Source organism: Phodopus roborovskii, unplaced genomic scaffold, assembly GCF_943737965.1.
Source record: "Phodopus roborovskii unplaced genomic scaffold, PHOROB, whole genome shotgun sequence".
NCBI classification, from domain to species: domain Eukaryota; kingdom Metazoa; phylum Chordata; class Mammalia; order Rodentia; family Cricetidae; genus Phodopus; species Phodopus roborovskii.
In genome coordinates, this window is record NW_026126511.1 from 5,345,640 (window position 1) to 5,360,398 (window position 14,759).

A 14,759-nucleotide genomic window follows, 5' to 3' on the forward strand; every position below is an offset into this window, starting at 1 on the left:
CTCATGTGTGGAGCTAATTGTCATGTCGGTAAGGGAACTCTCATTTGGAGGGGAGTCAGGAACAGAGGGGCTGAGGTGTCTAATTCACGGCAGACTGGTGGAGAAAGTGGAGACTGTACCGATGAAAATGATTTTTAGTCAAGACCTAGGAGGAAGGAGACTTGACGCGGGCATCCGCGAGAAACCGAAGACAACTGGAAACAATGGACAGGTGTCAGGAGACTGAGAAAATGCTGCCTTCAGTGAGTGTGGCAGGTGAAAGAGAGGTGTCCAGTTGCAGTAAGATTACCACTCGCTTAAGACAGAACCCTAAGTTTACTATTAGTACCTCCAAATCAGTGTGGGTAGAGTGCAAGACAATACCTCCAAGACAACAGCGAATTTCCACTACATTAAATAATGCTCCGCTTCCCCCTCATAAGCATTCTGTAAACTTGGCTTGTCACAGAGAAGCTCGCCCCAGGAGTTGGCTGTCATCCCCAAACCTGATAGCATGAGACTTCCTTTTTTGTCTCTTCTCTATTTGCTTCCTTGTTGAAAAGGCAGTTGTCTTGGGGTTTGGCCTGATTTGAAAAGGAAAACTATTTTCTTCCTATCTTATTTTAAGTGGGGTGTTAGAGGAAAAAAAAAAACCCTCACAACATGAAATTCCTTTAATTCTGCAGCATAAAAGCAAACGACGGTAAGAAAAAATCTCTTGGTACGAAAGACTTGAGTAAGAATTCTCTCTGGAATAAACAAGGTCCCCACAGATAGCAGAAGGTAATATGCAGACCCTCTGGCACCCGGTACTCTTTGGGAAAACAAAAAGGGAGGCAGATTGCAAGACTGCTCTCTCGTCATAGAAAACGGTGAGTTTTTGTGGCATGGTCCATTGTCCAAGAATGTAAGAAAAGAAGAGGGTTGGCCACTGAAGAGCTAAAATGCAGTTTCACTTGACCAAAGCCCATGATTATCTGTGGAGTCTCTGTAGGGCCAGAGCCATGCAGATCAGAGACCAGGAGAGCAGGGAGTAGCTGCCCTTCGCCGCTGAAGATTCCTCTTCTCTCCGGTCTGGGTCCACTGCAGGGGCCTCGGTGGTGACAAACTCAAACTCGGTGGGACACACGTCATCCATGCACCCACTGCCACTGCCTGAGCCGCTGGATTCGTCACCTGGTGGGGGCAGATTGACAAGGAAAGTTAGATCACTTAGCTGGGAATAGAGACAAACAGCCATAGTTCACAGCAAAGGGTTGATCATCTGCCTGTAGGCTTGTGCTTCATGGGCTGGTTAACGATGGGTCAGAAACATGGCTGAAACACAGTATTCGTGGGTACCCACCCAGAGCAAACTTGTAATGGGCGGCCTCTCGATAACACTGATCTTAAGACACTTCTTCTGACCAGTACTTAAATGATTAGGAAACTTTGTTTCTGGAGCTGGCGTCGAGGCATAATGTCTAACAGCATTATCCTTTTTACAGAGGTCCTCGGTTCATTGCCAAGGATCAGCATCAGGCAGCTCACAGCCACCTGTAACTCTGTTCCTGGAGATCTGATACCCTCTTCTGGCTCTCCCAGCTTCCACATACATGGAGCCAATAAACTCACACACACACACACACACACACACACACACACACACACACACACACACGAACACAATTAAATATATACACCTATATAAATACATCTACCTACTACCTATTTACCAATCATCTATCATCTATCTCTCATCTATGTATCTATCATCTATCTATAAATCCCTATCATCTAACAGTCATCTATCTATAGTCAATAATTTATCTATCATCCATCTATCTATCCTAAAGAAGCAGTTCTGTTCTCAGATACTCTGTATTTCAACACTGCTACTCTAAGCAGGAATCGTGTTTTTTTAAAGGTACTTTTTGTTTCTTCTTTGTTTTTGGAGTCCAAGCTGAAGCTCATGCTCCTCTTCCTGGATCTGCCTCTGGAGTGCTGGGATTAAAGGCGTGTGTGTCACTTTAACCTTCTAAGAAGACTTCTGAGAGGCCACTTAAGGCAAAACAGAGACTGAAAGCAAGCGGCACAGTAAACTGCAGAAACAGCAGCCGAGAGCTGCAGAAGGTAGACGTCGTTACTGTGCTGGACTTCTCCTCTACCCCAACTCCCATATTCTTGCCCTAACAGCCAAGATGTATCCTTTTGAACAAGCCTCTCTAAGCCACGAGCGGGTGAGCTCTTTCCATGTGTCCCCAAATGTAAGACACTTGCTACATTTTCTAATGTTTGCAATAACCAAAGGGGGAGGGGAGGCTATCGTGAGGACCTCAAGAGGTCTACCTGTGAAGTTCAGGCTGATGGTTTGATTGTAAGGCAGGTACAGCTGCTCACCACAGTGGCTTACGGCTACTTCCGTATTCCCAGGGCACAGCAGAGTGGCTGCCACTGAGTGTGTAACCCTGAAGCCTAACGTGTTTATTATCTATTCTTTTACGGAACACGTTCCCTGTCCCTGCTTGATTCAGTGCCTACACCTTCTGCAGTCTGAGGGTGCCATCTTCCCCTTCTTCCCATCCTGCCTCTGGGCTTCCTTAACTTTCACCTTTTATTGTTTGGTTCCCCCACGTTTTAACGACATCGTCAACCAACTATGGATTAAAAATAATTCCAGGAAGTTTCAAGAAGCAACGTGAACTTGCCAGATGCCGAGTTAAACCCATGTGAATAGCATGATGTCTGAAGAGACCCTGGTAAAGCTTCCTGCTGTATCATGGCTCCCAGCCTCTCCCTAGCACTATGTACCGTGTAGTTCTACAACAAACCTATCTATGTCAAACACGTTTGCATTTTTCTTGCCATTATTCCCTGAAAACTACAGCATAACAATTATTTACATAGGACATTGTATTAGGTGTTATCAGTAACCCACAGATTATTTTAAGCGTATCAGGGAATGTGTTTAGGCCATGTGAAAATGCCAAGTCATTTTATGTGAAGGTGAAGAATTTTGAGCAACTCTGGCTTTGGGCGTCAGCAGAAGGTCTAAGCCAACCCCTGTCACTGTGCCTGCACCTGCTACCTGCAAGTGCTTCCTAATACCTGGGTTTCTACTATTTAATGGCTTGTTTGATTGTTCACTGTCCCATACTCTACCAGAATGTAGACTTTTTGAGGGTACAGGCTTTGAGAGACCATTCACTTCCCAGTGGCCATGATCTCCGACATGAAACAGATGCTCAATAAATCCTTGTTGAATAAGTCAATGTGTCTTGAGCAATTAATTCAATTTCTATCAGTTTCTATATCTAAGCACAGGCAATTGATAACAGGCTGCTGAAAAGGCAATTTGACAAAATGTAGAGGCAAACTCATGGATGCCAATGAAACCAGATGGAAAAGATTTGTTTCCTCCAGGGAACGTGGCCTAACACTTAAGCTACCATTATAAATTTAGATGGACAGGAGCGGCCAGCTTCAACAAACATCTTTCTCCTTGCCTGTAAAACTAAAATTAATAACGTCTATTTCCCAGAACTGTTATGGGGATAAACGAGACATTTCTGGAGAGACTCAGGAAACGGTAATCTCTGTAATGAGGTTACACTCATTTGCTCAGTGAGTTTAGCTAACACTCCTAAACTCCTGCCCTGCTATTGGGCGCCACTGCTCCTGAGACATGGGCGCCATTTTGGATTCAGATGCAACTTAAAATGTCAAGCCAAGTCAGTGTAGGGACTCTTCTATTGTTCTCCTGAGTGAAGACGGGACACTCAGCACTGTTCTCCCCCACTAAATGGGACATCTAAATATCAGATAAGATCATCGGAATACATTATACTTGTTTCTTATCATTTCTCTGCCTTATCGTTATTGATCTTTACAAGGAGAAAAAATGCTTATTAATTACATTCAGAGGTATCAGAGTCGCAAAGGGAATTGTTCTGAACACTGGTATCATGAGCAAGCAGTAATATAACCTGTATAAAGATAGTGTTAAAGCGACTTGAAATATTAACAACGTGGGAAGCAAAGAATGGCAAGTGGGTCTGGCTGTGAGAAACAATGGCCCCAGTCTTCTTGAAAGGAAATCCCAAATGCAGGTGTTACGGTGGTAGAATGGGCAACTTAAAAAATGGCTATGAGCGATACACTCCTAAGACAGGATAGGTACTGTTTTAAATAGCTACAGTGGGTGCCTGAGTCAGAGCCAAGGGAGTATCTTCACAGTCCTTCAAGGTTTTTGTTTTCCTGTGAGAAGAAACTGTGGAAAATCACTGCCTCCTCAACATTCCTTGAGTTCTACAGAATGACGTCTACTTAGGCCAGATAAGAAACACCGCAACAAGGCCAAGACGAGATAATTCTTACATAGCTTCATCCCTCATCTAATAGTTAACTCTCCCGGTAAAACAGCGCATTAATACGTGGAGAAGATAGGATGGACAGGATGGGAAACATGAGGCTAAGTGATGGAGAAGCCGTGAAGGCTAAAAGCTGGTGTAGCATTCCCTTCCGGAGAAGAAGAGAGGTCTAGACAAAGCAAACAGAGATAACAGCATGATTCTGAGGAATCTGATAGCAATGAAATCCTTTGTGTGGTAATTGCCCTGTGCAGAGAAAATACATTCTTGAGTTCTTTAAAATGGAAGAAAGCACTTGCAAGCATTCTGCAGGGAACAGCTCAGTAGGAAGGCGAGGAGCTGAGATGACTTCCATCTGTAACTTGTGCCTTTCTAACTCATTAAGCAAATACACGTGCATCTTCGGCTTCAGCGAGCAACCTAAGGATCGTTGGCAGCTTTACAACCGATGCTCAAGAATGTTTTCCTCCCGTGCATTCTCTTAGGTTGCACACTTAAGAGAAAACCAACGTACCTGAGAAGAAATCCCACAGGGCCTTTGACTCTGCTGCTATGAATCTTGAAGCCACTTAGACAAAACCCAAATATACTTAGCTTCACTTCAGAGTTCACTTATGAGAGCCCATGAAATCACTTCAAATGCTTTTACAATCCCCACAGAAACAGTCATGCGCAATATTACTTCAGCAGTTTAATATTTCTCTAATAGTTCAGATATAAATGCTTATGGTTTGTGTCTGTGTACAACTGAGTAGGGAGGGAAATAACTCATTGAACCTGCTTACCACCCTCAAGACACTGTCTTAGCTCTTTACTAAGTCACCTCTGTGTAGCCTCCAAGAGGTCCCCAGCTGGAACCTCTTGCCATTATTTGTTCCTCACAGTTTTAGTATCCTGAGACATTTAGTAATGCCCTCGTAACGGAGGAATGTGAGTCTCAAGAAGTACAGATTCTCCTCTACTTACTGTGAAGGCATATCCCAAATAAACACACTGATTTTAAAATATTACAACTTTGAACAAATTGAAAATATACAACTTACATAGCATCCTGGCCTAACACAGCACCCACAGAATGTCATTGTTCTTGGGACTCCCTGGGGTCTGTCCAGAATCATGAGGGAATACCATATCACATAATGGTAACTGAAGAAAAGATCCAAATTCACACTCTGAAGTGCAACTTGTATTGCATGTGTGTGAACCATCATGTTTACATTGTGAGAGACAAGATGGGGACTCAAGCCCAGCTTGTCAAGAAATCTGTAGAAGATTCTTTAGGTGGTTGGTAGGGAAGGCAGGCAGGAGTTTGGAGTAGATATAAATGCTATTATAGAAAAGGCAAGGTGAAAACAGCCACTTTGTTATAAATGGATCAACCGGTAGATGAAATTATGTTTTTGCTTTCACATGTCTCAATATTTCACCCGAAGCTGGGATGATAGCTTAGTGAGTAAACTACTTGCTGTGTAAACATGAGAATATGAGTTTGATCCTCAGCTCTTACCAAAACAGCCAAGTGTGGCGGTGTGTACCTGAAATCCCAGCACTGGACAGGTACAGACAGGAGAATGCCTGGGCTCACAGCCTAGCTGAATGGGTGAGCTCTGGGTCTCCTTAAAAAATCCTGTCTCTAAAAATAAAGCCGATAACTTCTGAGAGGGAATAACATTCAAGGCTGACCCTTGCTTGACGAACGTACCCAAACAGGTATGAACGCAAGCACGCGTGCGTGTACACACACACACACACACACACACACACACACACACACACACACACAGGTACACAGCCATTCATTAAGTGGAATTATGACTTTAGTTAGCATGCAAGTTTTGTGGCTCAGACTGGAAAAGCTTCATGATTAAGAACAAGTGTGATGTAATCACAGATTATCCGTTGAGAGTGCAATCCCACTCAACCATTTTCCACTGTGGCGGTGCCGAGGCCCTTACTTGTGTCTTGGAAGTTGACATCATTGCCGTTGTATGCATTCTTCAGTTTGTTGGTCATCACCCGGAGAGCCATGATCTGTTGTCTGATGAACGTGTCGGGCCGGGTGATGTCCACCTCTACCTCGGGATTGTTGATTTGGTTGGTCAGCCCATCATTCATGATCTCAGGCAAATATCTGCAAGGTAGAGGAAGCCATGGGTCAAGTGATGCTGCAGTGACCTCAGACCCAAACACTGTCCTGCCAGCTCAGCCAGGACGCCAAATCACCTGGTGAAGACCGGAGAGAATGAGCAGAATGATAAAAGTACATCCTGAGAGAGCGCAGTTCGGGCTAGAAGGCCTTCAGATTCATGTTTAAGTGCAATGGGTCCTTACATGGGTTCATCTATAAAAACGCGCTAAATTGGGGACTAGGATAAATAATTCAAATTAAGTACCCTTTCCCTCCCTGGTTTTGCCGGGTTTTGTACTAAAAACTGGGTTAGGAGTGGCATATGAGCAGGTGTGGTCCTTAGCAAAGGAGGTCACTCTTTCTTCGTGGAGGAGGATTTTAACACAAAGATTCTTCTGGGTGTTAAGAAAAAGTCTTTGGGATGTTTTAGGAGGAGCCAGTGATGGCTTATGCCTATATGTCCAGTAGTGTTTTTATTTGCTATTTTGGTGGTGCTGGGAATTGAACCAGGGTCCTTATCACAGGCTTTTAATTTTTTAATATCAGCTTGGATCTAATATGACAGGTGTGTCAACATTCAGTAAAAGAGGCTAATATCTAATAAGACTTGATGTTTCTGGCTGGCTGGCCAGGCGAGTGTCCCCTTCCTCCCTCACCGCTCCATGTGCGTCCCCCCCGAAGCCGCTCTCTTGGCCCAAGAGGACGACCTTTCCCGAATAGAGGAGGACTGTCTTTAGTCAAGGGTGTGAGAGTACCTGTGTTCCCATGCTAGAACCTTCAAGAAGCTCTCAGAATTGTGAGCCTTTCCACTCCCTGCCTAAGCTGTCCAGGCATTTTCATAAACAGTGTATAAAGAGCCCATGAGCAGCTTCAGCGGCTCTGTGACTCCTCGGTGTCCCAAAGCTCCCACAAGCCCCTGTTTTCTCTTCCTGCGTTCTCTACGGAAAATAGATGGCAACTGGCTCGGACAGTCTTCTTGGGCTGTGACTCTGTTCTCTACACATGTTGTCTGGTTAATCTTCTTCCTAAGCCATCACTCTCCCCTCTATTCTCCTTATAAATGACACCCCTAACTGTCCAGCCCACCGGCCCATCGCCAGAGAGGTGTGCCCTTTTCCCATCCCATTAAATCGAAAGCCAAGGCCAAGTGATGACAAGCAGATGTAAAGTCTAGTAAAGGGCTAAACTGAATTCTATGAGATAGTCAAGCAAATTAATTGGACCCAGGAAGTGTGGGGTGGTGGTGGTGGTGGTACTTATTTATAGTCAGATGTCACACACACAGCTAACAACCTGGCAACCTGGGGTCTGCAACTCGCATCTGAAGTGTGTGTATGTGTGTGTGTGTGTGTGTGTGTGTATGTGAGACAGTGTGTGTGTGTGTAAGTGTACTCTGTGCGTGAGTGTGTGCGTATGTGTGTATGGTGTGTGTGTGCATGTATGCATGTGCGTGTGGTGTGTATGTATGGTGTGTGTGTGTGGTGTGTATGTATGGTGTGTGTGTATGTATGGTGTGTGTGTGTGTATGTATGTATGATGTGTGTGTGTATGGTGTGTGTGTGGTCTCAGGGACTGGTCTGATTTACAGCACTTATTTACAGAGTGCTGTCTGATGCAGATCTGATTACTAACGTGTTGGTGCAAAGAAATCCCGGTACCATCATCACAGAAACATTGACTGTTGTGACAGTGGGGGAAGGCACTGGCCCACAAAGGGCTTTGTTTCTTTGTTTATTTTTGTTATTGCTTTTTTCTGGTTCATAATTATTTAAATGTGAAATCTGATTAAATAGGACCATCATTTTCTCCTAAGATGGTTCTGGCTACCAGGAATCTAGTCACCGTTCTATGGGGCTGCTCTGTTTGGCTGGGCATTCTGGGTACAAATCACCTCTCCAGGCTGAGGGACTGAGCGGGCACTAACACCTGCCTCAGCTGTGGCCACCAATCCACGCGAGCTGCATCACAGTTTCCTTTCTTTTTGCTTTTGGGTCACCTCCTTCATTTAGGAAATTTCAAAATATACAGAACTAAAGGTGATAATATAGCGAACCTGTGCAGCTAATTTGAATGCCTTTTTCTATTTCCTACAAAGCTGCCATCTATATCTGTGTCCTGGTAAGAAACAAATGGCATCTCAGAGGGGTGCTGAGGAGAATTCAATGGAAGGGCTTTTACAAATGTGCTTTAAGGGCCATTCAACGGGGAACCCCTAGAGACAAAGGAGAGATATGCTGCCAGAATGTACCAGAGTCAAAGCCAGGGCGCCCAAGGACACTGCGCCTAAGGGAGTTCTGACAGGGGTGAGCTGACAGAGGCTTCCTGACCTCTCTGGCTCCTCCTGGCTGATGCGAACTGAAAGCCAACTGGCTCGTAGAGGTAGCCTTCTAAGGCAGCAGCCAGAGCCAGGCTGGAGGGCAGAGCAGCTCTTAGGAGAGGGCAAAGGCTTCTTTTTTCAGTAGTGTGTTTTACTCAGGAACCAAGTGTTACAGCGTATTTGTATAGCGACTGGTTTACCTGTTTAAACTAGAGGTGTTCAGAATAAGCCGTATATTTTCACTCATTGTTTGAAGAAAACCGACTCCCCCACTTTTTAATTTAAAATTTGAAACAGGGTTGTTTTACATGTCAATCCCAGTTCCCTCACCTTCCCATCTCCCCTATCACCCCCACCAAACCCCAGCCTTTCTGCTCCCCAGGGAGGGTGAGGCCTTCCATGGGGAGTCTTCAAAGTCTGTCATATCATTTGGGGCAGGGCCTAGGCCCTCCCCCATGTGTCTAGGCTGAGAGAGTATCCCTCTGTGTGGAATGGGCTCCCAAAGTTCATTCATATACTAGGGATAAATACTGATCCACTACCAGAGGCCCCATAGACCGCCCAGTCCTCCTCACTGACACCCATATGCAGGCGAGAAAACTGACTTTTAAACAAAATAAAAGCAAAACTCAGAGTGGACAAGTTCTGAGATTGTCCCCCCAGTGTAACTTCTAACACACGGCATCGAATTGACGGCTACCCGCAGGGTACTGTGACTGCCAGGCTCCTGGGGTTCGATACTGTAATAGGTGACAAGCAGAAGCCATCGGCTGCTGACGTGGTTTGAGGGTCTGCAAGGTGACGGCCGGTGCGCGCTGCCCTGCATCCGGTGGCCTGGGGTGCCCAGGCCGAGTCGCAGGGGCTCTGCCTCTTTTGTGCCGTGCGCACTGCTTAGCTAGCCAAGTCCCATCTATCAGCAGCCTGCCACGATGTCTAACATGGGAATGCTGCCCCTGGGAGTCTGAACATCCAGCAACAACGAAAGACTGCCAGGCAAAGCCAGCATCTCACTGTGCCTGGCGATGCTCAGACACTTAACAAGGAGCCATGCACTGGAGCCCTCCAGAGCCGTTTCTCCTCTTGGTGTTCTCCAACGGTGACTTTAGAAATTTAAACAGATGAAAAATAAATAAAACAGGTTTTTTTTCCTTTGCCATGGTAGATACAGATACTGATACAATATCTGTAGAGGATCACCGTGTAGTTGGAAGGGGATGTGGAAATCCACTTGGGAACCGGGGTCTCAGGAATCTATAGGTTCATATCGTTCGTTGTGGTTTGATTTATGTAAATCACAAATTCTGTAAGAGCAGACCAATCACTGAACCCATCGGGCCCTTCCTCTGCTAAGCTTTAGCAGAGTCATTTGAGTGACAGCAGCTCATACGTTGTGGGGATACAGACCAAGAGTGTTGGCGCTGACAGCCCAGGTTGCAAGGCCGGATGCACGCGCACTGGGAACAGGGAGAACTTAGATTTGAGAACAAACCGGAGTGCCAATAATTGGTGCTGTGGTGTGGCAGGTGGGCGGTACCCAAGGACAGCCAACCGCTGCCTCATTTTGTTTGGATTCAGTTTGCGAGGACGTGGCGAGGGGCTACAGCTTTGACGGTGCTTCAGAAACCTCTTTCCTTCACATCCCATTTCATGGTGTTAGTGTAGTGTTCCTTGATTACCACCAAGCATGGCCGATGAGCGGGAAAGAGCCCCATGAGCAGCTGGAAGGCATTGGAGGAGTAACACATTCTACTTTGTGGGTGGGTGGGTGGGAACTACACATTGTGTGCCAGGAAACTCATTCGCACAGTCGAGAGCTTCTGTAACATCGGAAACGTTAACGCTTCTTACAGAAGTTTCTCAGCGGCTAACTACTGCACCTCCCATCCGCTCCTCAGAGCCGGGCTGAGGCTTTCCAGAGAGACCTGGTTGCTGCGTAAATGTGTGTGCTGGGAGGAAGAGCACCTCAACCTACCAGAATGCAGTATTGCACCTCAACCTATCAGAATGCAGTATTGCTTACCGGTACACGCGGGGTAGTAGTTGTTCTCATATTAGCAGCTTACATATGCAAGGAAAGGGACACACACACACACACACACACACACACACACACACACACACACACACCTTTGAGTTTGTGACGTATTCGCTAGTAAAAGTCTAAGCAGTGCGGGGCCAGGAAGCTAGAACCAAGCGGTAGCTACGGACGGGGTTTACTATGAATTCAAGCGGGAGCTGTCAGGGAAAACCAACAAAAAGAAGCAAGGTTTGATCTCGGCTCACTGTTTGAGTTTCTGTCCGTGCTTATCTGGGCCTGTCACTTGGGTCTGAGGTGAGGCAGAAGACCCGGGGAGGGGAACGCACAGCGGAGGGAAGGTGCTCATCTCACGACAGCCAGGAAGCAAGCGACAAAGTGACGGGCGACAGGACAGGGCGTATTCGTTAAGGGCGTCTCTGATGTCCTACTTTCTTCCAGCTAACCCCACCCTAGATCCATCATCTCTTGATGATAGCATTAAATTGGAAGATCAACCGGTGGATCCCTTGACTAGGTCAGAGGTCCCGTGACCCCATGGGCTCCTTGCAGCTTCACTGTAAGGCATTGCACGGGGAATGCACTTTCAACATGTTAGACTTTGGAGTGAACCGGTGGCGCTGGGTAGACCTGGGTGCCCAAGCGCTGGCCTGGGATCCTCTTCAAAAGCCTGGTATTCCTGGCTGGTGCTGTACTGAGGCACACTGGGAAAGTGTGGTTACCACAGTTTTCACTCACTTGTTACCGTAAACGCATATCTCTATAGAACTTTCTAGTTGTCATTTTCAGTGTGTTCAAAAGTCCTCCCAATGTAAGGAGATACACTGTATGTACAGACTCGGAATTTCTTATGTGCAGTTCCAAATTTTGAAGGTCTCCATTTTCGCCCCCCTCCTGCAATCCATTTGTTAGCAAAACATCATCAGATCTGAAATAGGGCCAATTACAGTCCTCATTTCTCCCACTTACTGCCACGCTAATGCATTTTCTACGGAAATCCTAATGCATTTGATTGCGGGTTGTAGGTCCAGACCCCACTGGGAGCATTACACAATATACAGTACATTCAGTGTGGCAGTTTTCTCAAATGAAAAAAAAAGAAAAGAAAAAAGAAAATCTGAATTCAAAAAGACATGGTCTCAAGGGTTTCAAGTAGGAATTGCAAACCTGTGATATCTGTGACCTCCTTTAGAAGCTTATTTAGATATGTGTTTAAGCTTCACACACATTCGGATGGCTATTATTTAAAACAACAAACAGAAAGAGAGGTGTTGGCGAGGATGTGGAGAAACTGGAACCCTGAACACTGGTGCTGGCACAATGGAATGCCTGTGCAATGGACAGCATGCAGTCCCTCAGAACACGCACACAACCGCTGTATCACCCCGCAATTACACCTGAGAGTTTTACACATTTACACAAGAGAGTTGAAAGCAAAGACCTGCGAAGATACGTATACCTCTGCGTATAGCTCAGCCTCACTTTATAGTTGTATAGGGCGAGGGAAGAGTCCGCCAGTGACTGAGAAAAGGACTCTGAATAATCCCATACATCCAACGTTCTATCAGGCAACCTGTGTGCCGGAGGGCCGTGGCTTCCAGACTGCATCATTTATCTATCTGCATCCTGTCTTGCTTTTTCCTCCTCTTTCATAGCCCATGGGTTTAGAAAAAGCATCCCGAGAAAGAGAAAGCAATCGTAGAGGAAGGTTACAGGCCATGTTGTATACTGTTCCAGTGTCCTAAGGAATGAAAACCCTGTTGTCCAAGAGCAGTGAGTTAAGAGGCTGTGTGGATGGCAGCGAGCTTTGGTTCACTGCTGTTTGCTGCTGGGCAGAGCTCTGCACCAACGCATCGGACCGTATAAAAGCTTTATTTCCCTCTAAGCCTGTGCTTCCCTGCCTCGCACCTCATCACTCTTCCCTAGTCCTGCATAGACAGCTCATTCTGCTCACAGGTGGCCTAGAACGTCCTTCTCAGGCAATGACTGATGCCTAGGGTCCCCAGGTTCACCCTGGGAACTTGAGAAGGCCTAGATTTGTAACCTGCTCTACGAGTCTTTCATTTTTTCCCCCGTTGGCCTTCTAGATTATTATCGATTCCCCCCCCCCCCTGTAACTTACTAGCTTCCTTTCAGTTCCTATTTGTCTGGCTTGAGTCAGAGTGGTCCTCTATCTCGCCCCTCCCCCCTCCCGGAGGAGTTGCTGAGGTCAGTGAAAAGAGAGAGGCATAGAAGTTCCTACCTGCAGACTAGCTTCCTGCTGGTCACTGAAGGCGCGTCCTAGACCGCCTCTCTCGGGCACTAGATGCTGACACTGATGCTAAAGGAAGCTGTTCGGACCAGTGAGCTGGGCTCCTGCGCATCCCTGCTGTGAGCCATCTCACTGGGATGGGAATTTGGAGGTTGGGACTTTGGGAAGGGATTGGAGTTGGATGAGGTCATGACAAGGAAGCCCTCCTATGACTGTGGTGCTGCTTTCAGAAGAAGACTGGTCCAGAACTCACACTTCCCACCTGGTGATGATAGGGGAGGAAGCGAGCCACCCCCGGGATGTTCAGCAAGAGACTCCTTTGCTAGAAGCAACCACTCGGACCTTGGTGTCTAGAACTGCATCAAGTGAGGCTCTGTTGTTTTAGCTGCTACATCTTTCCCCTTTATAACACAGTGGGGAGATGAAAACGCATTCACTGACTCAAGGTTCAGGGTTCAAAGTATTCCTTCTCCCTTCATCAAGATCTCACCCATGTCTGGCTACAACCTTCGGCATGTGGGAAACTCACAGTTCCTCCTTGATGGATCTGTGAAGCTCTGGCGCCCTTTTATGTCAAGTGGTAGACAAGATGACGCCAATGTTGTCTGTTGCTGGTGGGTGACATGCCAATGGACCGTGCCCACTGCTACTGATGCTTTTCATACCAGGAGAATCTCAGTAAGGGGATCAGGAAGGGCCTCCCTCGGTGAATGCAAAAAGGAGACAATGATTTGTGACGTGTTTCTGAGGCTTGTGTGTGAACCGAGGAAGGGAATATATGCTAATAAGAGTTGGCAATGACAGCTGGTGCGGAACTCTTAGCTACATTTAGATTTGGAGCTGATATGAAGTGCGTTCTTAGTGTAAACGTGTTCTAGCTTTGTCAGTGTCTCCCCGAAGATTTACTTGTGTGCCTGCGTGTGTACATGGGGCTTCCCCTAGAGGTGAAGATACAGCTGATGGTTAGCTACACGAGGCAGGTACTGGGAGGCAAACTTAGATCCTCTGCTAGAGCAACACGCGCTCTTAACCTCTGAGCTATCTTTCCAGACCAACTGTCCAATATTTTAAAGTACTCGTTGCTCCGGCAGCCCTCCCTCAGAAGATGTGTGGTTCCTGCACCAACAGCAGCTACAGGATATGGGCAATCGTTACAGATGCTAAGTCTTACCCAGGTCCTGCTTATAGTTCCATTTCCGTGGCTGTGATAAAAAACATGCTGACAAAAGAAGAAACTTGTGGGAGTACAGTACCGGGTGGCAGTCATCAAAGGGAGGTCAAGGCAGAACTCAAGCAGCAAGTCCCTCGCATCCAGTCAAAGAGCAGGACAGAAGGGGCGTGTGGGTCCTTGCTTGCTTCCTCTGTCCATCAGCACCCTCCTCTATGTGGTCATAGAATTCTTGCCTAGGGAATTACACCACCCACAGTAGGCTGGGTCTTCCTACATCCATTAAGTCAAGACAGCCTCCTACACACAAGCCTACAAGCCAACCTGATTTAGACAACCCCTCACTGAGACTCCCTAAGTTGGGTCAAATGAACAATAAATAAAAACTAACCAGCACAGGCGCCATCTCAAAATCACAACCTTGGTCATCTCTGGCTTCCTAACGAAAATGGCATTCACTATATGACTTAAACAACAAACACACATTTCTCACAGCTCTGGGGGATTGGAGCATCTGAGGCAAAGGTGTTGG

At 46.5% G+C, this 14,759-nt stretch overlaps 1 protein-coding gene across 1 annotated transcript in view; it reads right to left on the minus strand.

Annotated features, from left to right (window-relative positions):
* Positions 1-638: 638 nt before the first annotated feature.
* Gpc6 (glypican 6) overlaps positions 639-14,759 on the minus strand; it is a 948,689-nt gene continuing 934,568 nt past the window's right edge. The window contains exons 8-9 of the mRNA XM_051195229.1: positions 6,284-6,459; positions 639-1,155 (exon numbers count right to left, since the gene is read on the minus strand). Coding sequence (XP_051051186.1) covers positions 953-1,155; positions 6,284-6,459 — 379 coding nt within the window. The 3' untranslated portion in view covers positions 639-952. The remainder of the gene's footprint in view (positions 1,156-6,283; positions 6,460-14,759) is intronic.